Here is an 18152-nt window from a genome sequence, read left to right as displayed (position 1 = left end):
AGAACCATGGCCTTAGATTTGGAGACACTGATCCTCATCCCAGCCGCTGTACACTCTGATGCGAACCGCAGCTGGGTGGTTGGATTCTAGGTTTAAAATAATTGATATCAATATTTTTGTAAATATTAAGAAAAATGAATGGCCGATTTTTCAGTGGGTACAGAAAACAACGCCCACTGCTATGCTCTATTTTACCTATGCTGTGGTATGCCTATTAGCACACTACATATATCGGCATGGCCATATATGGGCAAACTGTATAGGCTATACAGTTTGCCTGATGACGTCATCAAGCCAGGGATCTGAGAGAGAGATGTCCATATATGGGCATAGAAGGGACATAGACAGAGATGTCATAATGGGTGCAGGATTAGTCAGCGTGAGGTCTCTATACTATAGTAACAGAAAGATAGCACAATAGTGGAAAAGGCAGAGTGTAAAAGAATATTTGTGTGGACATCTGGCTTTTGTAGCCATTGAGACGATTGAGTCATACAGCATGAACGTTGAGACCTAGGCTTACAGCGTAGGCTACAGTGTGTTTTTGGACTGTCTGCTGCTGGACTTTATGTCAAGTAAAATGTTAAACTCAGGGAGAGACGTGACCCCCCAGTGCCCCCACACACACTTTCTTTCCCTTTTCCCTTATCTATTATCCCCTTACCGTATCAACATGCCCATGCATGTTGAGTTTTCATAATCCATCTAATCATCAATTTGAAAATGCATTCAAAGCGGCGTGCCCAGCCGTATTATTAGGAGATGTGACTTAATTTATGCATGATGACAGTAGAGGGACTGGGGAGGGGACACACACGCGAGGATGGGGGGGTGGGCGCAGAAATATGAAGAACCAATAGCGTGCAATCTCCTGCTGTGATATGTGGGGGTAAAAAAAAGAAAAGCAAGTAAAAAAAAAAAAAAAAAACAGTGGGAAAGCGACTTGAAAAACGAGACGACGACGACGTCGACGAGTAGAGGGGTGGTGCTGCACCGAGGCTCACTGAGCACTGAGCAGGAGGTAACTCGCCGGGTCTGTGTGGCAAGAAGGCTCATCTATAACAAAGCCACACACACACTGACTGATCCACCACACAGACACACGTACGCACACGCGGAAGCCCAACGAGAAGAACGTCCACTTCTGCACATTGAGTGAGCGGAGGACAGAGTCAGAGCCCCACCACATTGTCGTCGTTGTGTGAGACCGAGAGACAGGAGCACAGATGGTAAGCCAGCGTTTCCTCATCCATTGGTGTGTGTGTGTGTGTGTGTGTGTCTCTCCGTGGCTGCAGCCTCTCCTCCTTCTAGCCTGATTTGCAGAAAATAGCCGATCTACAAGCACACAACGCGTCGCGAGGCGACGCGTTGTGTGCTTGTGGATCGACTATTTTAAGGTGCGGCGCGACACCGTCGTGCGGCCGAGACAGTTTTCCTGCGTGATGATGATGAGGTGAGCTTAATTTCATGTCCGTCCACTCGCTAATGTTAAAGCTAGCTCCCCACCAGCACCACCATGGGAGCCGCATATTGTCTTATCTGACCCATCAACGTGGTGGTGGGGTCTGTAAGGATGAGACTATAGCAGCATATTTGTTTATATTTTCGATTCTAATTACATTAAAGGGCGTCTAAACGAGGCGCCGCCGATGTGTTGTTCATAATGTTCTGCTTTTCGCTCTTCAGATTTCATTTTTTCAACCCCTTTTTTAACGTTGTAAATTCACGTTAGCTTGCTTGCTAATTATGATCACTCACGAAGGTAATCTCGTGAAACGTTGATTGCATAATATGATGCGCGCACACACCCCCTATTAATGGTCTGTTTTTCTGTGGAAGTTTGCGATTTGTCTTTGAATCTGTGAGTGACCTCTTCCTCGATAGATTTTATTCTCAGATTCTAGTGTGATTGATGATGATCGATGTCCCCTTGGCCGTGTGTTGTCTGTCTGTCTGGTGCGACTGGTGGCACGTACAGTTCTAATAGTGTAAAATTCTCATAATCGTGCATATAGACCTGATCTAGTCTAGTCACGGTGTTATGTAAAATGTCTGTAAAGCAGGTATACAACAGCCAGTGAATAAGAGGTGTCTGTCTGTGCATTCAGTGCTGCGCATGAACTCATTGACCACTGAGCACTGATGGATGAGATAGCTGCGATAATACTGAATGAATGAAGCGACTGGATTAAACCCTTGGTGGAATCCTGATGGTGCTTTTTACACTGTGGTTCTATGCACTGGCGGAAGGACGTACACTATAGTACACACGTTTAAAGTCACCGATTCTCCACCATGTGTATTTCGTCAACCAGTTTACTTTACAAACCTATATGTGGCTTTGTCAAACCACCTTTTTATCCATTCAAGATGCCACATCTACAGCAGCCTGTATAATTATAGCCTTGGCCTGTGTGGTGGTGAGGGGCAAGTAAGCATTATGGTCATTTCCATGGACTTAAACGGTCAAGGATCTGTCTGGCCTTCCTGTGTACAGTACAGACTGACCACCTAGTACTCTAGATTGATTTACATCAAAGGTCTGACAGACTATATAACAGCAATGGCTATCGCAATTTAAAGGCTTTAATCGGAATGAAAGGCAAGGCTTTGATGAGAACTATTAAGATATGTTTGTCCATTATCATACATTCTTCTGTTAATGGTAAGAAATAAGAATGGTCATATACACACCCAATTTGTTAATGTCTGAAAGTGCCATTTGTTTGAGGAGGGTTACTCTTCTAACCACTAACCAGTCGCGTACAACAATACTAAACTACTACTCTGATTAATACTCAGATTAACAGTTTCCACAACATGCACATTGAACGCCAACATTTGTTAGTGCATTGTTATTACTCACTTTGTTTCAATTAAGAGGCCAGTTACATTAATATTAACTAAGTACCACACTTTACTTTAAACCCAATCTCTGATGGCCTAAATGCAATTCCTGCCCAGTGCCCACAGTGACTCATTTCCAGTAAGATGATGAAGATAATCCAATAATTGTCATTTAATTGCTCCAAAGGGACCTGAGAGAGACTTGCATGGTATTACAGGATTTGTCCAGACTGTATTGTCCAAACGTCTCAGTTTACTCTTGGTGTTACAAAGATTGATCTGTTATGCTTCTGTAGGTTATTTTGTGAAGTCGCTTTATACATTAAAATTGCCATTGTACATATTTTAATCACTATCAAAATGTATAGCATGGGTGTTTCCTCTGATTGCCTCCTTGACTGTGGGACCGGGTGATCCGCTACAGTCAAAACTTGGTCTAGTATTTAAAAAAAATAAACACCAGATGAGTGGAAATTGGGTATTTTGCCACATCAGGCTGGCGGCTGCTAACGTCTTATTTCAGCATAGAGCAGATACTAGAATATGCTGATGACACTTTGACAGGACATGTCCTGTCCAAGTGTCCTAACAAGATGCCATGTGTGTGAGTGGCTGTTGATGGGTTAACCACTTGACTTAACCACAACAAATGCAACATTATTTCGCTGATCTACAAGCTTGTAGTGACATGAGTTTGTAAAAAAATTAAATCCGTGGTCTCTCAACCCAACAAGGGCTGGATGAGAATACTCATAACAGGAACCATCTGTTATGGGTAGTGTAAAATGTAGTGAGACGTAAACCAGATATTTGCATGTTGGATGTTGTGGACGTGATGGGGCCTGTAGTGTTGTCCTGAATTCCAATCCCCCAGCAGGCTTCAGTTGTGAAATGTTGCCTGTCCCTCCCTGTCTCAATCTATGTGATAACATCTGTCTTTTACGGCAGGTTCTAATCTTGACTTGAGTGACTTCCAAGTGTAGATGTCAGTAGCTTCTCCTTGGGTTATTGCATGTTCATGTCAATACATGTTTCAAATTCTGAACACATTCTATACCTTTCGCTCTTTGAAGTGAGAATACCGGTAATTACACTGGCATTAATTTCATTAGAAGGCTTCATTATGGTCTAGTAGTTAGTAAGAGAGATAACATACTAGACCAGTTACTATCCACAGATGCTTTGCATTCCCTGTCAGCTGAAATAGTAAGCAACATCCTTCCATGTTAATGAAGTACAGCCATCCTGTAAGAAATTGGGTAAATGCATCAGAGTGCATCTACAGTCCACTGCTTTTGTTGAATGATTAACTTTGACCACAAGTTTGGGTTGATTCGATAGCTAGAGCTTAGCTAGTACTCACATTAGTACTGTTTTTTAAGTTAAAATTATATTTTTGAAAAGGTTTTGAGATCGTTACATATCTAGGGTCTGGAAACGATAGTATATACTTTGTTGACAGGAGACCTACAGACCTACATGGTCCCCTCCTTTTTTTTCCCCACTCTAAACTTGCGCTGACATGCGTTTTGAGGATGTACACAGTCTATTTTCAGTTCACCAAATTTCCTATTTTTGATGAAACTTCGCCTATTGTTTCAACCAAGATATGGGGATAGTTTTTTCAACCAAGGTTCATGTTTTAGGTTGTTATTACTTGAAAATAACTTGTGCAGGCAATGTTATTCTGCTGCTCCGAGACTTCAGTTCTCATCACCTAAGTAACAACTAGGTGTTACTATGAAAAACATCTCTGGGATTTGTCTCCTTCACAGTTTTCATAAAGGCTGTTTGAGTAAAAGAGAGCACCTGATTTGCACTTTGACATTCACAAAACATGGAGCAGTTGAACCAACAGATAATATTTCACCAGTGTGAAAACACTGAAATATTAGAGCGTCTGTTATTCATTATCATTTGTACTAGTAGTAGTAGCAGTAGTGGTGAACAACCACGCACATGTACAAAAAAAACATGGTGCTCAAAATGTATTTTGTGCTCAAACACTGTGGCTTAAAGGAGAATTCCATACTAGAAGGCTTTCTTACCTTTTATTTGTAGTTGTTACGACCCCACCAAAGAGGTCCAGGTGTTATTTTGTGCAAAAGCGCATTATTGGCTATTTCCCCTACCATAAGCCCTCAATGAGTTGCATTGAATTGAATGGGGCTATGGGGTGTTGTGCTAATTCGCTTATTTCCATCGCTCAAAAATCAATATTTGTATATATCCTCTCTTCATAATGTAAATAATAGCCCTAGCGGCACACTTAGCAACACCCCATAGCCCCATTCAATAATGCACTTTTGCACAAAATAACACCTGGACCACTTTGGTGGCGACGTAACGATTACAAATAAAGGTAAGAAAGCCTTCTAGTATGGAGTATACATACTTGTGTCCACACTAATGAGCAGGAAGAATATCCTGGGGTTATTGAGCTTTTTCCAGCACAGGATAGATGAACGCATCATTTTAACACATCAGTTTCTTCCTACTGTAAGCACTTCCAACCTGGTGTCCATATTTTCAGCATGTCATGACAAAATCAATATTAGTGAAAATAGCAGAGTAGATTGAACACAGATTGTACAACTTAAAGAGGCGCCTGTCTTCAAATCATTCAGTAGGTTTTGTGACCTGCACTGTGTCAGTCAGCTAATTATCAAACTTGTGTGTGTGATTTACTCAAACCCTCATTGATCTCATTCTGACCTCAGACAAATCCAGAATCTCGGCTTTGCTTCAAAACCAAATTTACATCAGTACTGAACAACATGACATCCCTGAGAACCATCAGGGTCAAAACTCAAAACCCGCTCGGAGCCATGGATGAATTCGGACATGACTGACTGCAATGAAAACCAGAGACTACAAATCCTCTGAATTTCTAAAATGCAAGTCAAAGCTTGCCAAGTGCTTTAACGGTGATCTCCAAGCTCAACTGGACAACCTAAAAACCCAACAAAACAATAACATTGTAACTGCCATGCCATGACTATCTGCAAAAAGAAACTTTTTATATGATTTTTTTTTCAATTAAATTCAAACTTTATTCAAGACGCTCACAGGGGGGTCCATAGGGCAGAACACATAAAACATAAAAACACAAAAGTAAACAAACTATAAATAAAATAAACAAAAGTATAAACAAACAAACAGGGGGGACTTATCTCTGTACATACACATACATGATGATTTCCTGTTTAGTTTTTTTTAGTTTTTAGTGTATAGAATTGTATTTGTACGTCTCTAAATGTTCTGCTGAATTGAAAATTGTGGACCCTGTTGTAAACGAGTGTAATGCTATCATGGTACACAGTAAAAGTCTTTGTTTTGAACTTTCTTTTGAAATGTACCCATTCTGCATACTGTTAATAAATACCGTATTAAATACTTCAATCAATCAAAAACTCTTATGACACTCTTATGACACCACATCATATGACGAGGTATGAAATTGGTGGTTAAGTGGTTAAGATGAGAAAGGCCTTATAAAGCGTTGTTTCGCTGACACTTGTCTTGCAGCAGCAATCTCACACACTGCATTTCCTCACAGGAAGTAGCCTCCCCAGACTTGTGTAAGTTATCTCAGCAAACATGGCACCCAAAGCAAGAAGTGCATTTTGTCTTGTTACGTTGATTGTCTATCGCAGGAAGTTGGAAAAAGGAACTAGTTTGAGTCTTTGAGACATCTGTTAAATGCAATGCAATGCACTGCCCTTTAGTGTAGAAATCTCTTTAAAAGTGTTATTGTTATATTTTGATACTCAACCCAGATTACAGTGAAATTGCTACATGCACAGAATTAAATTAACACTGGTGATGTCATGCAAAACAAATATTTTATCTTTATAGCACTCCCCGTTTTGTATCGTGAATTTCATCCTAGGTACTTTTTCCCACATAACTTTACAAACTCTGTCTCTTCATGTTTAGAGCAATAGGTGGAAGAATACTGTCTAGGCAAGGCTATATATCTACCCTGTGGCAGCCGTTTTCATCACTGGAGCGGTGCCGAGGCCTGCAGGGCATGTCCAAAATGTGCAATCTAAGATGATATCTTCAGTAGGAAAGTATTTAACTTCAGGCCAATGCCGTGTATCAACTTGAAATAGATCATCATTTGGATTTATTATCTTTTGAAGCCGTAGGCCTATTAACAGTGTTTTGATGCGTCTGATGAATGAGGTATTTCTTATTTGTTCTGTTTATGTTCCATCCCTCAAGTGGATCAGACGCTGTTCTAAAAATAAGGATGAGTGGAATAAATGACCACTGACGTTTGTTAACATAAGACCTCCATGTTTGCCATTTAAGGCCAGTTGTGTTCAGAACTTTAGTCAGCACTGAAGGATCCCTGTTCTACAGTCTGCTAAAGCCTTGTGTATAATTTACTTGGTTGTACAGCAGTGTTGTGCACCAAAAATAGCTGATCTATAAGCTCACAATGCATGGTATAAGTCTAAATCAGGCATATCAAATTCACTACAGGAAAGAGAACATTTTCCACATTACATTATTACACATTACAGTATACTCCAGAACCACCACATTTGTCTATTTTTCCAATGTAATATTCCGAAGTGGTGGTGTAATGGCTCTAAAAAATGAGCCTGATTTCTGTCAGTTGATATCGCTTGCAAACACTGATATGGCATGAGAGAGAGGCCTGGTTTATGTCATGGATGGTGCATGCTGGAATTCCAGAGCTTTTTTTTTATTGTCTCAACGGAGGTGAAGCTTTGTATGAACACTTTGGGCACTAAAATCCACACATCATTATGCCAATATGCAGGCATGTATTGTAAACTGCACCCTAGTTCTCCCACGCTGTCGCAAATTTGAGCCTAATGCACACGGCCATGTCGCTCGCCAAAAATAACAGATGAGTGACTATGCGTCGTGCAAATCTGTTGCAATGCGACTGTACAGTGAAGTACGAAATATGCTCTTTTAACTTGGGATTGTAATGGTGTACCCTGCCTTCTTTCCAGCGTTAATTTAACTCGAGGAATGCACAAATCGGTTCTAATTTGGTTCCATTTTTACACTCTTACTGAGTTAAATGAACATTCCTGAATTTATAATGTAGACTTGGGATGGCAGGGGGTTTCACCGGGAAAGCTCTACACGTCTACAGGGGCCTTTGCTCTGGGAGTAAAGGCAATGGGATTTGGGAAAGTAATAAGATTATAGGAATCCTCAACGGAAGAGTATCAAACCCTGATCTGTGCAGCAGGCCAACCAAGCACTCCAAAACATTTACGGGGGGTTCTTTTGCATACAGGCAAAGTTACAGTCTGTACACCTCGATTCATGCTGCTGTTCTTGAGGTGTGTGTGTGTGTGTGTGTGTGTGTGTATGCGTGTGTGTGTGTGTCACAAGTTGTTGCTCCATTACTAAAGGGGACATGCATCATTTATTACATCTATTCTCTTGTATGGTAGTGATGCACCATGAACATTCTAAGGCTAATATCTCTGTGCAATCCAATAGTCGTTTTCTGATGGAGTATGCCTTCATTCTCATATTCTAGATTTACCTGAACATGGATTGCCAGTATTAATATCGACTACCCCATTGTGGATTCTGTGAGACGTGAGAGGATGTCGGACATGTCATCAAACAATTTCCTGCCACGTTCTAGCAGCTCTTCTGTGACAATGACGTCCTCTTCTCTCATGTACATATAAGGCAAAAGAAGATGGAAGGCGGCATGGTGCACACACTCTTCCAAAACATGATTACCCTAGTTGTTTACTAGAAGAGCATGGTACACAGTAAAAGTCCTCCGTGTTGTTCATTTAACTAAGAGTGTACACATGAAACCAAATTTACCCTTACAGTTCATTTGGTTTGATTTGTACACTGAGCAAGTAGAACATTGATCATTTGAAATGCTATGTCCTCACTCGGATCAACATTTCCTCTTGCAAACATTTGTATTTTGCTTCATTTGTTCTTGACATTTATTTTAATGTCCTTAAGCCTCGTAGTAGGGGAACCGTCCAACGTTTTGTTTATCTCTTATATCCATCATGTTACAAAATGTTTTCAGTAAACTAAAGTGTTACTTAATACAGGAGGTGGTGTTTTTGTTGTCTAGTGTACAGTATGCCTTGTGTACATGCATGCCTTGCCAGATAACCAACCAAGGGTGAGCCCTCATGCAAGCTACAGTAGCAGCACTGCAGTATACAGAGCTGATCAGGGTCCAGGCCTAACGAGGAGAAGGATGGTTTAGTTACCGTCTGATTACATCTTAATTAAGGAAGTTGCATGGTTTACTCTCTCAATGTGCCAGTAATTTCTAAATCATGATGTAAATTAAGATAAAAACCCTAGCTTAACTTCCTGGCCCTTCATTGACTGGCAAAAGACGATGAAGGGTTTTCAAAGTAATCAGCAGGACAATTGAAAAAGTGAATTTAAAAGATAACTGGAACCGCATAAAGATAATATTCATTGTCTTCACGACCTTAATGCTGTAGGTCTGTTTATTATAGAGTGGTGGTGACATTGCAGATGCATGCACTGTAGAACAGGTTGGATTTGCCCTCAGGGGAAGTTTTGGTATTATTAGTATATTAGTTGCAACATCATTGATTCACTTGTTGAATGAATGGACCTCTGATTTCATTTTCAAACAATTGTTACTGTTGAAGGGAGTGGGGTGCTCCCACGCTTGCCAATCGCTGTAGTGGTATGTATGTGGTGAAGTTTTCATCACAGTGCGCCGTTCACATTGCATTTCTCCAAACCTACAAGCAGGGACTTGTGCGCACAGTGCAAGTCAAGGCAGTTGCAAACAGAGCTCAGCTGTTGTCTCCCTGGAGGCTTTCTTCTCTGTCCTGTCCAACTTTGAGAGGGAGAGACCCCTCCCCCTCTCCAAGCTGACCTCCTTACATAACATGGTTTTAGTAAAAAGTCAAGTTAGTAAGGACTTTCCAAACAGAAGGAACCCTTCTCTCCATGCGCACCAGCGTTTTTCAAATTTTCAGTAGCTTTTGGCGTTGGCATGCTCGTCATTTTATAATCCACTCAAACTACCTGTTACTCTGGTTCAAATGCTGTGGTTATGCATGTTGCTGCTGGCGGGGAACAGGCAGATGTACACTACATGACTACAGTACAGCTCAAATCATTGAGACAGAATAGCTTCCCTTGGCCAGCCTTGACACCAGACCCAGGATGATTTGGTCTTGCTGGCCTCCTGGGCCCTGGGGATGTGTTTCTCTGCCCATTTTGAAACTTAAACTTTCGACCTGGCTGCAATTAGGTGACAACCTCCACATCTGTTGGTTAGCCTGCAGAATGTCCTGCAGGGAAAGATACAAAATGTGCTGAGTCTGCTGACCTGTATGAAAAGCCTGCAAGAAATTTGAAAAGTACACGTTTTGGTATATGATTATGGCTCATCTTCTTCAGAGGCTGAACCAGGGCTCGAAATAGCGACCATTTTGGTCGCAAATGCGCCTGAATTTTAATCTGTGCGATCTCAAAATATAACTGGGCGCACCAGTGCTACTGCATATAATTACTGTAGTGCGACCAAAACGATCGCGACCGAAAGTGTCGCGGGCCGGTTCCGTCCCGCGAGATGATTTAAACTTGTAGAGCATAAAGATCTGAGCATGTCAAAAAAAAAAGTAAGTTCCTAGTCCATTCCTGTCCAGAGTTATGATTGTTTAAAGAAATATCTCCTTGGCTTCTTCTACTTCCTCTAACCTCCCGTCAGTCCGTGGACTGATTGGGTGATCAACATCAGCTGGACCTGAGGTCCTCAGCTGTGAGAGACAACAAAAGGGCTCAATTGAATGTGTGGAGTCACACACACACACACACACACACACACACACACATTTATGATGACGTTATGAAAATAACTTCTCATAAATATATACATATATATATATATATATATATATATTTTTTTTACTTCAATCAAAAAGCAGGCCTACATAAAACAAAGGGTTTTGTAGCCATTTACACATTCAGAAATTATAGCAGAGACAGTATTTAGAATTTAATTATATTTTCAACTGGTTTATTGCCACAAAAATAGCAACTGGCTTGTAGGCCAGTGGTTCCCAAAGTGGGGTCCGGGGACCCCTAGGGGTCCTCGGTTAAATGATAGTTAGGAACCAAATGGACCCTTATGGGTCTGAAACTCTGAGAGTGTACTACATACTATGGGTAAACCAATTTCACTGTACATTTGTACACTCAGTTAAATTAACTTTGATTTTATGGGTCCCAGAGATAGAAATGGGGAACGGTAGCCTAATTCAGGTCAAACTGGGGGTCCTTGAAATGTAAATAACTGAAAATCACTGCTAGAGCCGTAAAAATCTTCTCATATGGGGGTCCCTGGCATATATTTTCAAATGGGGGTCCGTGGGCTAATGAGTGTCAATTTGAGGGTGCTTGACATGAAAAATGTTGGGAACCACTGTTGTAGGCTACAAGTGTAATAATAATGAATGTAAAAAATCGATTACATATTGGTGCTCGTAAAATTTTGGTGGGTGCTCCTAATTTTTTTCTGGTGCTCCTTCATTCTGAATTTGGGAGCACCAGTGCTACCAAGTAAAAAAGTTAATTTCGAGCCCTGGGCTGAACAGTAAAAGAATGTTGTGAAGCTGCAACAAAGCAGATTGTGCAGTGCTTTAGTTTTCCTCTTATGTAGATGTTAAGCTGTTCTATATAAATATCCGTCACTAAATCCAATTTGAAATATTTCTTTCTTCATTAACATGGAGACGAAAGAAAGGCTGCTGTGCAGACATGGGTGAAATGTTATTTGCGACTCCCATACCCGTGTCATGGCTAGGGCTGGGGAGGTATGGATTTTTTTGTTATCGCGATAATAAATCGCTGTTTACCGACCGGTATCGCAATATCACGTCATCTCCCCAAAAGGTTGTGAATAAAATCAAAAACATTAACCGCGGTATATCGGCTATTGTACCCAGCCCCATGTAATCTGTATAGCCGTATGTGAAGAGCAGTTCTATGAGTCAGTATTTGGACGCTGGTTGTTGTAGTGTTGAGGGCAGCCCACATGCAGAGCATCCCACAGCTCGGCTCACATACCCAGACAGAAGGCACATGATCCCCTCTCGGGGGTGCACATGGAGACAGATGGAGGCCTGGATGGAGAGAGTCGACATGAGAGCAAAGACTGATGAGGACATAATGGAAGGACTATTAGATCTAATCAGAGAGGACAGTGACAAAATTATTCATGTCACATTGTACATAATGATGACGTGTGACTTTAATTATCTTTTGCATTTGAACCATCAATTGTTACTGAAATATTTGCATAAAATGTCATTATGTTTTTCTCGCCTCTCAGGAAAACAGAAGCACCACCACTGAAGAGAAACCTGTCCAGCGATCGAAGGTAAATATGCCTGAATCTAAGGTAAATATGCCTGACGCAGTGCTCTCAAATTCATGTTCCTGTATCAACTTGTCTCTGTTACTCCTGCTGTCCTAGTGAACCCTAATGATCCCTTTCATTTGCATCATCTTTGATTTCAAAAGAGCACCTTGGAGCTATACATTTTCACTACTTTCAGAAATGGATCATATATCTATCCAGAGTTATGCAACTTTATTACCTAACTTTGTTTTAAGAAGGAAAGTTGTTGCTTGCAAGCGTCTCTGTAAGATCGTGTACTGACTTGTTGAGCCACCAGACAGCACCTGGGACCCCTGGGCGTAGTGTTGGTCCGACGTCCCAATAATCCAACAAACATAAATCCGACTACCCAATATTTCGACCATAGAGCCCCATATTAACTGTAATATAAAACCCCATATTACCGTAACTGTAAAAAACCCCGGGATCTGGGTTCTTGGTGGCACTGGGCACTGGCACAGTAGTAAAATTGTGCATTCATGTTTTCAGTCCTTCAGCTTTAAAACGCAAAAGGAAGTGTGCTCTTCATGTGAGAAGACGGTCTACCCAATGGAGAGACTGGTTGCCAACAGTCAGATATTCCATTCAAACTGCTTCTGTTGCAAGCACTGCAACACCAAACTCAGGTGAGTTTCTGCATTCTCTCTCTCCTTCTTCCCATCAATTATGTGTAACTTTCTTCACGTTGTGATTTTCCTGATTTCATCTGTTTTTAACTTTTTATTTGACCCTACAATTGCCCACCCTGTAGCCTTGGCACCTTCGCAGCTCTTCAGGGTGAATTCTACTGTAAAGCCCATTTCCAGCAGCTCTTCAAGAGCAAAGGCAACTATGACGAAGGCTTTGGACGCAAACAGCACAAGGAGCTTTGGACCCCCAAGGAGACGGAGACCATAACAAAGACCACATAATCATGTCTGCCTGTGTCCCCACCCGTAGTGTCCCTGCCTTTCTCCTCCTTTATTCTACTTTAAACCTCCAATTCGTCTCGAAGAACACATGCCTCATAAGGAGCGTGCACTTAAGTCTTTCACATACTTAATTTTTCCACGTCATCAACACAGGTACACGCATGCACAAACGCCTAGTAAATGACAGGCCAGACATTGAGTGGCTTTTTATTTTATTTTTTATTTTTGAACATTTTTATTTGACATTTTCCTCTTTGGAATTGGTTGTTGATTGTGACCAAATGCCTTCTCAACAATCCAGCGTTAACTTTTTGCTGGAGGTTTGGGATTCTAATCACACTAGCTTTTAGTTAGTTTGATGTTATGTTTGATTACTTTCTGAATTTGCATCTTTTCTTTCATAAGTAAACTGTATGCCAAGGCAAACATATCTGGCAGAGGCTATACACTCTTTGCAGTAGAGCATACACTCAGGTCAATGTTCTGAGGGGAGGGTTCCACTTGCAAACGTAGTTTTATTTTTGGTTTTATTTTATGCTAACATTTTACAAATCCAACTACAACGCAACTTTAAAAAAATTGTCCTCGGAATTTAGATTTTGCTGTCGGAATATGACAGTTTGTCACGTTTCAAATGTTTGAGAAACGAACAGGGTACAACGTACTGTAAACTGAGCGCACACATGGGCAGTATAGCTCACCATTCTTGTTTCCACTTGATTCCATGTTTTGTTTGTCTTAACGACAGGCATGACAGATTTTTTTCCTCTCTTGCATGTCTATTAAATAGTGGGATTGGGTCTTAGTAGCCTAAAAGGGTCTTTTCAGGCTTAAATTGATTTTGTGTTGTCGCAAAATCTTTGGTCGGAACTAGGCTTACGGATCATGTATACTCTTCACACGACCCTTTTCAACAAGTGCCACTCGACGAAAATGATGTGAAAAATACATGGTATGTATATCGAGCGACATGCCGTAAACTGATCGATGTTTATAAATGGTCGATTACGTATAAATCACCCCATTCCCTCATAACTGTCTCTGGTGTTGTGGATGACTTAGGTCATGTGTTTTTCCATTTCATTAATCAGTTATACCTGTTTTTATTTTTAAGTTCCGAGAAGCACCTCTTTCTCTGTGTTTGCTGGATTTGATTGATGTCACAGCCTAAGTTGACGCTCTCTGAGCTTTTATAGTTGAAATATTAATGGGTTTTTAAGATTGTCGTTCGTATACGATCTGTACATATTGCTGTAGTCTGTTTAGTGAACGTACCACACTATATTCTACTGTGCTTGCCTTGCACATATGACCATGCATGATCACCAGGCAAGATGTTAAACACAGGGAAGCATAGGTCTTGTCAATAAACCTCCCTTATCTCTATATTCTAAAATGCTAAACTAAATCCAACATTAATTGAATTTGTTGGCTATGTTGATGAATCTGTTGACTTCCACTTCTGTCTGTGTCTGACCTGTGAGGGTCAAAACTCAAAAGTGAGTATGTTCCTGTCTGGATAGGGCTCAACCCTTGTAGAAACCCCACTTAACATTATGGCATTCATATTCCATTAATGTTAGGCCTCTCTCTGCTGTATGTGAGTGTGCTAGTAAAGATTCAAAGAACCACTGTGGGGCCACTGTATGTGATCACATTTTACATAATTCTTATGAATGTCTCCAAGTCCCATCCAGAGAGCATGGACATGGTTCCCCTTATGCCTATGTTATGCTACATCGTACCGTACGACAGTGTTGCGCGCTGAAAATAGCAGAACTATGAGCTATGAGGAAAGCTCATGAGTATAGCATCCTCGATTTGTGAGCTTGTAGGTCAGCTATTTTCGCCATGCGACACTATCGTAGGACTAAGTAGTAGATCGGGCTTTAAAAGAAAATGCCTTCCTGTTCTCATCTCATGTCTTACTAGCTATATGCTTCTTAGCACCTGGACCTATAGGCCTATCTTAGTACTGAATTGAACAGAGCTTGGAGGAGGTTTGTAACAACGATCCCCAGTGGAGTTTCTGCAGTTTGCAGTCCACCCAAAGCCCTGTGCAGGCTGCCCCCTGCTGGGGAGATGGTAGTGTGACAGTCGATGTAAAAATGTGGGCTAGATTTTGCCCTGAGACCTGAACTCATTACAGCTTGTATTCAAAGCGAGTTGCCACAGTCTGCAGTGCCGAGGCTGCACTATCAGTCACTTTTTATTTATCTGCCCCTGATAAGGCAAGTAAGACTAGTCAGACAAAACGACTCAATCCTTCATTCTTCACAAAGAATGAGATTAAAGCCATTCAAATATCTCCATTTATTAAAAAAAAGACTACAAACCACTGATACTTGACTGACACCTGAATGACACATACTTTTTGTGACTTGAGGGTTTACTGTGAATCTGAGCATGCTGTGGATAATAGGAATAAAGAAATAAGCTTTTCCTTTTCTTTAAAGAAAAGAAAGAAAGGCAAACCTTAATGCTTTTCCAAATTAGAGTTTTGTTAAATGCACAGACCTCAAAAAATAATTTCTCTAGGCCTACTTGACAGCAAATTTCTCTGTTAATTTAACCCTGGGAAATGGACCTGTAAGGATCTATTTGTACACTCAAAGTTGAACTGACACTAAGGATTTGTCTGTGTTGAAAAGGGAAATTGATATTATTTTAAGAGTTCCAATATTAAACCTAAGGATACTTCATACGTACAACCAGCATTCATTTTTATGATCAGATTTCATAACATCCACACACATTAATTACATCACTCCAAGGGTCAGAGTGTATATTTTATATTTATTTTTCTTTTGAAAAAAAGGGTCCCTGCATGATTTGAAACCAATGATGTGATATTTAGAATAGACACTTCAACTACATCCATATTGTCTCTGTCATTCTCTGTAAAGCAGTGCGCCAAGGTACAACTGATGCACAATGTGAATTGCAGAGTGAAACAGAAAGGTACATTTTTCTACACTGACTGGTGCCAAGAGGCTCAGGTGAATGATAGCTCTGTGACTTATTTGTTTTGTGACTAATTTTTTGTTTTGTGCTAAATCTCAGTGTTTGACTTAAGTTTTGTCTTTTATGCAGGTGTCACTGTTTGTCATTGACAATTTTTAGCTGTATGCATTCTTAAAAAAAAAAAAAAAAAGTATTCTATATTGTAAACTTATAAACTTGATCTGTGGAATGAGGTGGCCTTATAGCAAAAAGAACGTTTGGGCTGTGTTTTCTTTCTTTTTCTTCTCTCTTCTCATATAGACCTTACACCCTCATTTCAGCTCAGTTGGTTTACAGCATTTTAAGATGTAACCTTATCTTTCAACACACAAACACACGCAATCGTGTTTGTGCATTTCCTTTCCATGGTTTTTAAATTTTCATTTTTTACATGCTTTTGGAAAAAATAAAAACATCTAAAACTGCATGCCTGTGTGTGTGTGGAGTGACTGGTCTGGTTGGTATTTCATTTTGTAGGCATATAAGATTAAATACTATGGGACCTATTTTCTTTACTATTTTGAAAAACATTAAAATTGTTCAACTCTACTCAAAAAGTAGTGAGCTTGTAGATCTTGAACTATTCAAAAATGTCTTTCAAAATGGTAAGAAAAAGGCAAAGAAGTTTGGTGATAAACTTCTTTGCGTGTGTTAAGTGAATACTGAATAAGCTGCACTGAAAATAGGGCCCAACTCTGGGTCATTAAACTAAAGTCACATAATTGCTTGCAGCCTTGCACCATCTTGATGCGCAGTGCTGATCTGAAGGCTCCAATCTGATATTTTCATCCAAACTTTATAGTAGTATAGGCTCTAGTTAGTACATATTTTCAGCCAAACCTTTTATTTTAGTAGATGATATAGTTTCACTATTCGATTATTAGATTAGTTGTAACTTGGATTTTAAAAGAAGAAAAAACATATCCATACAATCCGTAATTATATATTCCAATATGACTTAATATCGATACAAAAACGTGAGGGCAGTCCCATGGACTGAGGGATGAACCAAGAGGCAGTGGCCTGGGATGAAAACAGCAGCAGTGAGTGAGTTGGATTCAATGCATTTCATACGTACACTACACACAGAGCTCACGGTTTGAACGCCATATAAATACTGTGCGCGCTACGCGGAGACAGAGGTCGACAGAGGAACAAACAGACGCTACTTTAGTTAGCCTGCTACTGTAATCACAATATTAGCATTTTTCCAGATCTTTACTACTTTTTTAGTTTGACCATTGCCACAAACAACATGGCATTCTTTACCCGGAAAGCATAGCTAGCTTGGAATATACTTTTCATGTTTTGTAACTTGTCTTCTTGGACGCATAAAAGGGGATTCCGGTGGCGAGCTTTTTTCTCTCTCTCTATTTTCTGTCAGGAAGTTTGACGTATTAAAGTTTATTTTCACTTTGTTTTGGTGGGAAAGACCCTGGACTGTCGTGGACGTCTCATCGCGTTTAAACAAATGTGTGAATTTAATATTCACTGCAACAGCTAACGGCGTTTTTCACATTTTTTCGATGACTGGCTTCCTCGCGAATGCTGCAGGGTTCTCTCAAGTTTGATGCGTGCAGAGCAGCAAAGGTCTGTTTTTCAGTCGATGGAAGTGACCAAACTTTGTTTTACATTGTACCAGGATTCCCGCCACCGTGCATTTGGTGTATTGTGGGGATATTATTACGCTTTTATGTCAGCTACACTGTTTCGACCAACCAGTCTGACCGCCTGCAACAATGTCGCGTCCTGAAGCACTTTTCCACTGAGGTTTGTTGTTGTAGGGCATTATTGGCCTATCCGAACACAGTGAACACTTAAATAACTCAGGGCTACGTTGGAAGCGCATCGAGGTGACTGGACCATGTCATTATTCATCTGCAAGCACAATTAACTAGACATAACGTTAGTAGTGTAGTGGAAAAAGTGACAGTCCTATAGAGGGGAAATCTGCAAAA

At 40.5% G+C, this 18152-nt stretch overlaps 1 protein-coding gene across 2 annotated transcripts; it reads left to right on the top strand.

The window, feature by feature from the left end:
* Positions 1-953: 953 nt before the first annotated feature.
* limd2 (LIM domain containing 2) lies at positions 954-16619 on the top strand. Of its 2 annotated transcripts, none has more exons than XM_080775614.1 (4): positions 954-1229; positions 12212-12259; positions 12770-12906; positions 13032-16619. In XM_080775614.1, the coding sequence occupies exons 1-4, from the start codon at positions 1227-1229 to the stop codon at positions 13189-13191; spliced, it is 348 nt and encodes a 115-aa protein (XP_080631740.1). In that variant the 5' UTR covers positions 954-1226; the 3' UTR covers positions 13192-16619. The 2 variants fall into 2 exon arrangements, with proteins under 2 accessions (XP_080631740.1, XP_080631739.1); XM_080775613.1 differs by having other exon boundaries at positions 12212-12280.
* Positions 16620-18152: the final 1533 nt, after the last annotated feature.

This window comes from Protomyctophum bolini (assembly GCF_963924005.1).
Source record: "Protomyctophum bolini genome assembly, chromosome: 11".
NCBI classification, from domain to species: domain Eukaryota; kingdom Metazoa; phylum Chordata; class Actinopteri; order Myctophiformes; family Myctophidae; genus Protomyctophum; species Protomyctophum bolini.
The sequence above is the reverse complement of the archived record's forward strand: the minus strand, read 5'-3'. Positions and strand labels throughout refer to the sequence as shown.

Bases quoted from the DNA above. Each gene is read 5' to 3' on its own strand.
- limd2 (XM_080775613.1), top strand. The intron at 12,281-12,769 runs GTAAATATGCCT...TCATGTTTTCAG, and splicing joins TAAATATGCCTGAATCTAAG to TCCTTCAGCTTTAAAACGCA. The intron at 12,907-13,031 runs GTGAGTTTCTGC...CCCACCCTGTAG, and splicing joins CACTGCAACACCAAACTCAG to CCTTGGCACCTTCGCAGCTC.